We start from the raw sequence: 8,884 nt of genomic DNA, 5'->3' as shown, positions 1-8,884 counted from the left end.
AACACCCACGTCAGGATTACATGAGTTAGGGAGTTCCCTGGTGGCCTAGTGGTTAGGATTTCAGGCTTTCACTGCCATGGCCTGGGTTTAATCCCTGGTCAGGGAACTGAGCTCCTGTAAGCCACATAGTGCAACCAAAAAAAATTTAAAAAATTTACATGAGTTAAAATTGATAAAGTGCTTAAAACAATAAGGAGTAGTTGGCTAAATTTTATAAAGTTCTTAAAATAGTTCATGGCCTTGGCACAATGAAGTATTTTTAAAATAAACACATTTTTTAAAAAAACCCTCATCATAGGGCTTCCCTGGTGGCGCAGTGGTTGAGAGTCCGCCTGCCGACACAGGGGACACGGGTTCATGCCCCAGTCTGGGAAGATCCCACATGCCGCGGAGCGGCTGGGCCCGTGAGCCATGGCTGCTGAGCCTGCGCGTCTGGAGCCTGTGCTCCACGGCGGGAGAGGCCACAACAGTGAGAGGCCCGTGTAGAGCAAAAAAAAAGAAACAAACAAAAAACCTCATCATATACTTGTGCTCACTCAGGATAAGCAACCTGCCCAAGGTCACTTATCAGATGATGATGAGTGATCCCTGGCCTGCAGGAAACTGCCACCCTCTAGTCTCATCTGCATGCTGCCCACTGACCTAGGAACTACATCCCATCTGTCTGTGTTCTTTTGTGGTCCTGGCATGTGGAAGGCATGTTATATGTATTAGTCTGTTATAGGTACAGGGCTATGCCTTTGGGGGATCCATGTGTTTCAAAAAGGCAATAAAAATATATCGAAGAAAGAGTCATAGAAGACTTGATGGCAGCAAGAATGTAGTTAAAAGCCCCGCATTCCTCAGAGCAGAAGAGGAGCCACAAGGCACTGTGCCATGCTCCTAGGTCTGGGCAGGGCACAGGTGGCCAGGAGACAAGTCTCATGACATTAACTTCACGAGAAGGGTCGGAGAGGTTTATTAGCCCATGGCAAGATACAAAATGATTAATGATAACAACCATATTCTACCAGCCAAGTGTCACTTGGCACTATGATAACATCCTATAGGACATCCCTGGTTTCACTTTCCCTAATGGGCTACCTGAAGAAATGACCCCTCAAATCAAGACCCAAACACAAAGGGATTCCAGGGGCCACTGGGGAGGAGAATGCCTGAGAAAGCCCTCTCTGATCAATGTGGGGAGGGAAACTCTGCAGGACAATTTGGATTTCCAAACTTAGTAAGAGGGAAACAAATGTGCAAGGCAGGGTCTCCTGGGTCTGGGACAGGGGTAGGGGACAGGAGAGGCAAAACGGCAGTAGTTGGGACCTGAGAGCAGGTTTCTCTCTTCTACTTCTTCCTCCCGCCTCTCTCCTTGAGCGCCAGGTGGATGATGGCACCGTTAGCCATGTTATAGTAAGCCAGCGAGTTGGAATCCTTGATGAAAATGCCCTAGAAAACAGATGTAGTGCCTCAGCCCAGGGCAATCTGGCCTTGAACTCAGAGAGCAGCCTCACAAGTCCCAACACTCTGAACTTAGCAAATACAAGGGCTTGAAGGAAGGTGGGGTGGGAAAGGGAGTGGCACAGGGCAGGAATGAAGGTCTCTGCTTCCTCCCAGAATGCTTTGCTTTTCCTTCCTTCCGACCAAGCCATGCTGTCAAGACCCCAAAAATCTGGCCCTGACCAACCCCATGGAATTTTGACTCTCAAATCATAAGACCTTTAGAGATCAACTAGTTCAACAGCCTCACTTTACAGAGGAGGAAACTGAGGCCCAGAATGGGGATTTGTCTAAGTCCAAAAAGGGAGAACACAGCAGTCCTCTGTGACCTGGCAGGCACCAAGGTGAGCTGGACTATCACCTTTGTGTCCAAGCACAAAGCCAGGCTACCTGAGACCACACTGACTGGGATGGCTCTACCACTGGGACAGAAACCTACCAGAGCACTCCGAAGTCTGGTCCCCAGATGTCACTGAGGCATTCAAACCCCATACAAGACTGTGCTGTGACCCCGCCAGAGCCTCACCCTGTCAGACTAACCTGTCCCAGCACCCCCCACCAGCATCATCACTTCCAGGATGGACTCAAATGACCACACCCAGGTGTCTCCCCACTCCTCTGATTCCACAAGGGATTTATTAGCTTCTCGGACAACAGAGGGGGCAAGGACTACAGACACCCAACTCACCTCATACTGCAGCTTCTGTTTCCCTGCCGGCATGCCCGTGGCTTCGTGAATCTTCACCTTGATGACAGAGACCTATGGGACCGAGGAGAGGTCAGTCACCTCTTGCTAAGGTCAGCTGCAGGAAGCTTCCCCCTGACTCTTTGGTTCCCCTGTACCTGATACCACTTGGGGAGAGCAACTCATACCTGGTCTGTGAGTGGGAGGGTGAAGACCAGCACCTGTCCGTTCAGCTTCCATTCCGTCTTATCCTGCATGTTGGGCACCTGGACTTTGATGGACACTGGACCCTGCAAAACAGGAGGTGGCCATTATGCCTGGGGAGGCCTGAGTCAATCAGCAACTATGCTCTCCTATTCCTGGGCCAGTCGAGACAATGTCACCTGTCCATCAGGGCTCCTGGACTCTGGCCTGTTTCACTACTGACACCACTTGTGACACAGAACAAATCACTCCCCCTTTTCAAGAATTGGTTTCCCTTCTTTAGAAAAATCCCTGCCTACTGGTAAGGCTGGAGCTGAAGAAGAGACATGAAAGTGCTCTGCAAGCCTCAAGAAGTACCACAGGAGAAAAGAATATGAATTGCGAGGTCAGAAGACCTGGGTTCCCAACTCAGCTTCCCTGCTAACTAGGTCTCTCTGAGCCTCAACGCCATGTCTGTAAAGCAGTTGATCACAACTGCTGGATGGTGATGTTGTGAGCATTCAACAGACCAGGTACCTGTAAAATGTGTGGCTCTGCCCCAACACTTGAGTAGGTACTCAAGAAATGGAAACTACCATCAAAAAGGAAAAAAGAAAAAAGCTTTGGTCAAATGCACTGGGCGGGGCAGAACGTTTCTGCCTCCTCACTGGAGCTTCCCCAGGCACCAGCAGTGCCAAGATTCCCAGCTCTTATTTCTAGTACCCCCACAGGATCCCCACAACACACCACCTTCTAAGGGCTGGACCTGGAGGCAAAGGCCACAAAGAAATTAAGAATCGCACCCAGGATTCCCTCCAGTGTCCAGAACCCCTTTCACACCTGAGTCCTACTGCCTGTGCAGCTGGGTCTCCCTGCTGGCCTCTGCGACAGCTCACACCAGGGGGACTACTGACAGTTGTCTGTTCTGGCTGCTGACCCCCCCATCTAGTGTGTGCTCAGAAGTTTCACGGGCCTCCAATGGCTGGCCCAGGTCCCAGAAGCCAAAACCATGGAAGAATAGGGTGGGCCAGGGAGCGTGTGACTGGAGCAGGACTGGACAACCCCCTCGCCCCATCTAGACACTCCAGGCTGTGGGCAGCACTCTGAGATGCATACCTTGTTTCTGCGTAGAAACTCCTCTTCTGGCATGAGGCTGTCCTCAGTCTTCAGTTTCTTGGAGGCAGGCTCATCTTCCATGGGAGGTGGTGGGTGGACAGGCGGCATAGGGGCTGGAGCTGGGACGGGTGCCACAGGTGGTGCTGGCACGAAAGCTGCAAGAACAGGAATAAGCAGCCACGTGAGTGGGAGGAAGGGCCCAGGACTCAGGGCTGGTGAGAGTGAAAAGGGGATTGCAAAGGTTTCCCATTTCTCCCAGTCAGAGGTGTGAAGGACCACTCCTTGCTGAATCTGGCAGCCAGTAAGTTACCTGGCAGGGGGACCTGGGAGACTGCCCAGATTGGGTAGCAGGAAACTGAAGGAAGGGCAGGACCGATGGATGGAACAGGTGGCAGCCAACAGCAAGCATCATCAGGCCTCTGTGCCTGTCCAGGCTGACCCCTCTGGGTGCACAGACCCCAGCTCTGCCATATCAGCCTATCTCCCCCAGGAGTCGTAAGTTCCTGGTTCCCAGCTCAGGGATCTCTCACATGGTGAACTCAAGGCTCTCCTTTGGGCTAGACCACCAGCTGGAACAGCTGGCAATACCATCAGCCACTGCTCTGCTCAGGGCTTGGCCTGTAGTCCTGACCCACTGACCTGTCGGCACAATCATGGGTGGTGGGCGGGGTGCCATGATAGGAGGGGCCGAGGGAGGCATGGGCACCACGTTGATCCTGGGCGCATGGATGATCGGTGGCATGGGGGCGATCACCGAACCGGGAGGCAGTCGGACCACTGATGCCATCGGGGGCCGGGGCATGACGGGTACTGCAGACACAACTGTGGTACGGACGGGAGGTGGCATCTGTGGGGGTGAAGACCCACAGGTCACAGGATGCCAAGGCTGCACTCTAAGGGCACACACAGCTGGCAACTCGCCACCTGCAGCTTTGAGGATGGGGCTGGATAGCTTCGACTCAGCCCCCTGGGGCTGTGAGTGCAGCCTCACACTGGGCCCTGACAGGAACTATGCTGAGAGAGGCCCAGGGCAACCCTCTTTCCACTTGGGACTCAACCAGCTGCTCTTGGCAAACACTGAGAGAGCCACTGAAGACACTGACCTCCATTTAGCCCCTTGGAGTCAGGCCAGCAGTCCTCCAAGACCCATTAAGCCCTCCAGCCCATCCCTGACCCAAGCCTACTTCTCACACTTGCCACTCGCCTCCCTCCCTGTTCCAAGCCTCCCACACAGATAGAAGATCAGGCTGGAGGTTCCCACTCCTAACTAAAGGGTTCTTTTTCTCTCGACTTGACCCACTCAGCGCTTGGGCCCACTGTGAGATAGCTGCCCTTCTCAGCCTGCAATGTCTAACCCCAAGAACCCAGCTCTGAAAGACCAGTCACAGGGTGGCTGCTGGCTAACCGCAGGTGGCCGGGGCACCGAGGTAATGGGTGGGGCTGAGCTGGGGATGTTGGTGGCTGAAGACGGAGGTGGTGGCTGCTGGGGGATTTCATTGGGCTTGCTGGGGCCAATCTTCTCTTTGGTATCATCTTCTGGCACCAAGCCCTTAGCCTTGTGGATGGCCTCGATCTGCTCCTGGAGGGTGATATTGGCCTGGGCAGCCTGCTGGGTCCGGGCCATGCTGCCGGAATGGCCATCCCAGGTCACCTGCATGGGAAAGCAAAGCCACAGCTTGTCAGGGCTCCTGGAACTGAGCCCAAGTGTGAGTCTGACGGCGGGGAAGGCACTAAGAGTCATCCGAGCTGCACCTTTTCCTCTGGCTTCTGGATCTCCTCCTCGCCAATCTTCTTACCAATGGCCGTTTCCTCTACACCAAAGATGTCGGTACGCCGCTCAGCCAGCTGTTTCAAGCTGCTCTCAATATCCAGACCTGGATATAGTCACAGAACGGAGGCAGGGGACAGAAAGGGAAACTAAACCAGATGCCCTTCTGACAACACAGCAGCTCTACTGGTGCAGGGTGGAGGCTGTTCTCATGGGACAAGGCTATCTGTGGGTCCCAATGCAGCACGCCTGTCCTCTGAGCCTAGGGAAGGCTGCCCAATGAGCACTAAGCCTGTAAACAAGGGCTTGTCCAACCCCTTGACTTACAAAAGGCAACTGAGAAGACAGGGTCACATGAGTGGCATGGCAAGTAGCAGAGTCAGGAATAAAAGCCTGGTCTCCTGCCTCCGGGACAGTTTCCTCCCTCCGTATCATGCTGCTTCTCACACACAGTCAAGGCACCGTGTCTCATTTCAAGGTGCTCAGTGTACTCCAGCCATCAGAGCCTTCATTCTAAGACAGCCCTGAGAGTGAGCACCTCTCCCAGCTGTAGTGAGATCTTGCACTAGGATGTCAATGGACACATGCTATCCACATCAGGTGCCTGCCTTTGGAAGAATCCCTATGAAGAGTTCTTCTAGAAAACAGGAAGTTATTTTGTAGTGTCATAAGCTACATCTATCCTCAAAAGCTTTTATTGACCTCAGTTGTTACCTTCTATGTTTGATTAAAGCATAAAGTTGATCAGAGATTCCCCATGGGCCAAAGTGAGATGGGGCTGAGTCAAAGAAGGGGTGTGGACAGAGTGGGGGATGCCCCCCAACCTCACCTGGTGCGTACACCTCATCATCACTCTGCTTCTCACGAATGGAGCGATCTCGCTGCTCCAGCCAACGGGGGTCAAGAAGCCCAATGCGCATGTGTTCCTGCATTTTGCTGGCAGGGATCTTCTCCCCAGTTATGGGGGACACGAGATATTCATCTGGAGCAGGGGCTGGAGGCAGGGGCTTGGAAGCTAAAAAGCAAAAGAGATCCTTGAGTGAGAATACTGGGTGGCAGCCCAGGTTAAAAGGGTGCTATTTCATTCGTGCAATATCCATTCAGTGCCACGCTGCACCTGGCACTATGCATTGCACCAGAGCACCAGAGATGACGAAGTCCCATTCCCCATTGTGAGGCCTATGACAGAGAAGCTATCAATGCCTTTATGACAAGCCACCTCGAGCCCTCCTAAAAATGGACAGGTCTGAGGAACATGAGGGCAGAAGAGCAGAACCAACCTTTTGGGTCATAGTCCTTCCGGACAATGACCTGGTCTGGAGTTGGGGGCAGAGGCGGTGGCATGGGTGTCTCTGGAGGTGGGGGCACTTTCTGCCCTTCTTCTTCATCATCTGAACCCTGAAAAGCAAAGTAGTGGCAGGACTCAGAGAGGGGCTGAGAAGACACCTCCCTGCAGCTGAGCCCTGGTGGCTCTCAGGGTGGCAAAGAGCCTAGGCCCCTGCCAGTCAGCATCCATGTGCTAAGCCTCCCAGGGCAGCCGAGGCCAGCCGGCAGCTGGCCAAGCTGCTTCCTCACAGCATGAATGGGAGTGCTGGGGGCCGTGGTGCTAACACTCTGCCCAGGCATTTCCAGCAGCTGGCACCAGGCAGTCACAGGAGGCCAAGGGCACTTAACGTGCTGGAGAGGGGTGCGGGGAACAAGTCAGCGTTCAATGGTAGCTGCTCAAGAAGCAATGCTGGGAGGGAGAGAAAAAGTCAATTCCCAGACACATGCATCTTTATTCTCAGGCTGCACACAAATTCTTTCCGAGAGGAGGAAAGCAGTTTGGCTCTGCAGACTCTATGCCTGTTTGGAGGGCCTGCCTCGATGGGGGTAGACAAGGCCAAAAGCCACTTAAGCAAAGCTCTGGAGGACTTCCCTGGCGGTCCAGTGGTTAGGACTCCGTGCTTCCACTGCAGGGGGCATGGGTTCAATCCCTGGTCGGGGAACTAGGATCCCACGAGCCACATGGTGTGCGCCCCAACCCAGAAAAAAAGAAAAGCTCTGGAAACTGCTGATCATTTGGGCCTCAGCGCAAAAGCGTCAAAGTACATGGTACAGAGGTTTCCCTAACTGAGAGCCAGCCTGGGGTCGGCAGCGAGCAAGGCCCCTGGGCAAAGGAGGAAGGTCAGAGAACACGGCCAGCACAGCTTTCAGATCCTTGCCTATGAATGAATCTTTGTTGCCTGAGCTGGAAAGAGGCTCTGTGCTGCCTGGGCTTGGGCAGCTACTCAGCCAGGACCCCTTCTTCAGGAACCCACACTCCCTTTCAAGATTCACAAGGGAGCTGGACTTCTCTGGAGGAGAGCACCCCCATCTCCCTGGGCTCCAGGAGCATACCTCATCCATGTCTTGCACTTGGGTGTCCTGGTCCAGCTGGGACGGAGGCTCCTCCGCCTTCTCTTGTTTCTCGTCCTCCTCATCAGACTCGACCTCCATCTCAACCTCCTCACTCTCCCCAAACTTCTCGTAGCGCTCCTGAATGAGGATTCGGGCCCCCAGCTCCTCTGGGGTGGTGGGGGGAGGGAAGTTCCCTGGCAAAGGGTGAGCCAGAGTCAAAGGCAGGGTTCACACAGACGCTCCTTATCAAAGGCCCATCTATCTGCTCTCTCTACACTGTTAGCTCTCTGAGGGCTGGGACTGTCTGATTTCTCTCCTATCTCCAGAGGCCCACCCGTTGGGCCATTATTGTCAGGCACGATAATATTTGTTCAATTGGGTTTAACTGGGGCAATGGGGTAGAAGTGAAGTCTTCCAGAAGCAGAAAAGAAACAGATACCCATAGAACCCTCTGAGGGATTCTGCTGCTCCCTGGGGACAGCTGGAAGAGATCTCCCAGGATGGCTCCAAGCTCCTGGCTCCCCTAACTGGAGTCACAGACCTACCTTCCTCATAGACCTACCTTGCTCATTGGGTTGGAAGTCCACTGTTTCCACCACCACAAAATCATGCCAGTCAATCTGAGCATAGGCCACCCGTTCCTTTTCCTTCTCCTCCTCTTCCTTCTTCCTCTCACGCTCCTGAAACTTGGCCCATTCCACTCGGTAACATACCTGAAGGGATGGGAAACAGCGTGGTGCTGAGCTGAATCAGGGTCTGCTCCTGAGGAGGCTATCATCTCCGAGGCCTTCACCAAAGCCAACGTCTCCTTCAGTACAGGAAGCTGATCTGCCCATAAAGGGGAACTTCCTGGGGCAGACTATGGTATTTGTATCTGGTTTCAGCCAGGCCCAGAGTTTGGACAGGATGAAAATATGAAATACCACAGACCTTCTGTCTGGGGCCCACAGAGACCTTCTGTCTGGGTAGCTGTTTGTTATAACCTCGAAGTTTTCTGCTTGAGTTGGCGAGTGGCTAGCAAACTCCCTCCCAGAAGTTTGCATGACAACCAAGTGCCCACAAAAGCAGCAGCAGTCTGAAAGCCTGCAAAACAGAAGTCACCCAGAACAGCCAGCACCAATATGCCCTCTCTCTTCGACTCTGAAAACCTGGGACGTCAAAAGGCAGTTGTCACCAGAGAACTCGTTCAAAAGCTGGCTTCTAGCAACAGAAGAAAAGAAGAGACTGAAGTAGAGCAGAAAGTTGGAGAGCAGAGAATCCAGGTTTCT

The 8,884-nt window shown here is 53.4% G+C and overlaps 1 protein-coding gene across 1 annotated transcript in view; it reads right to left on the bottom strand.

Moving 5' to 3' along the window:
- Nucleotides 1-934: 934 nt before the first annotated feature.
- The window catches only part of SF3A1 (splicing factor 3a subunit 1), a 20,280-nt gene continuing 12,330 nt past the window's right edge, over nucleotides 935-8,884 (bottom strand). Inside the window, exons 6-16 of the mRNA XM_060120781.1 lie at nucleotides 8,179-8,329; nucleotides 7,617-7,810; nucleotides 6,518-6,635; nucleotides 6,067-6,252; nucleotides 5,222-5,343; nucleotides 4,875-5,120; nucleotides 4,109-4,316; nucleotides 3,470-3,624; nucleotides 2,359-2,460; nucleotides 2,174-2,245; nucleotides 935-1,434 (exon numbers count right to left, since the gene is read on the bottom strand). Coding sequence (XP_059976764.1) covers nucleotides 1,333-1,434; nucleotides 2,174-2,245; nucleotides 2,359-2,460; nucleotides 3,470-3,624; nucleotides 4,109-4,316; nucleotides 4,875-5,120; nucleotides 5,222-5,343; nucleotides 6,067-6,252; nucleotides 6,518-6,635; nucleotides 7,617-7,810; nucleotides 8,179-8,329 — 1,656 coding nt within the window. The 3' untranslated portion in view covers nucleotides 935-1,332. The remainder of the gene's footprint in view (nucleotides 1,435-2,173; nucleotides 2,246-2,358; nucleotides 2,461-3,469; nucleotides 3,625-4,108; nucleotides 4,317-4,874; nucleotides 5,121-5,221; nucleotides 5,344-6,066; nucleotides 6,253-6,517; nucleotides 6,636-7,616; nucleotides 7,811-8,178; nucleotides 8,330-8,884) is intronic.

Source organism: Lagenorhynchus albirostris, chromosome 14, assembly GCF_949774975.1.
Source record: "Lagenorhynchus albirostris chromosome 14, mLagAlb1.1, whole genome shotgun sequence".
NCBI classification, from domain to species: domain Eukaryota; kingdom Metazoa; phylum Chordata; class Mammalia; order Artiodactyla; family Delphinidae; genus Lagenorhynchus; species Lagenorhynchus albirostris.
The sequence above is the reverse complement of the archived record's forward strand: the minus strand, read 5'-3'. Positions and strand labels throughout refer to the sequence as shown.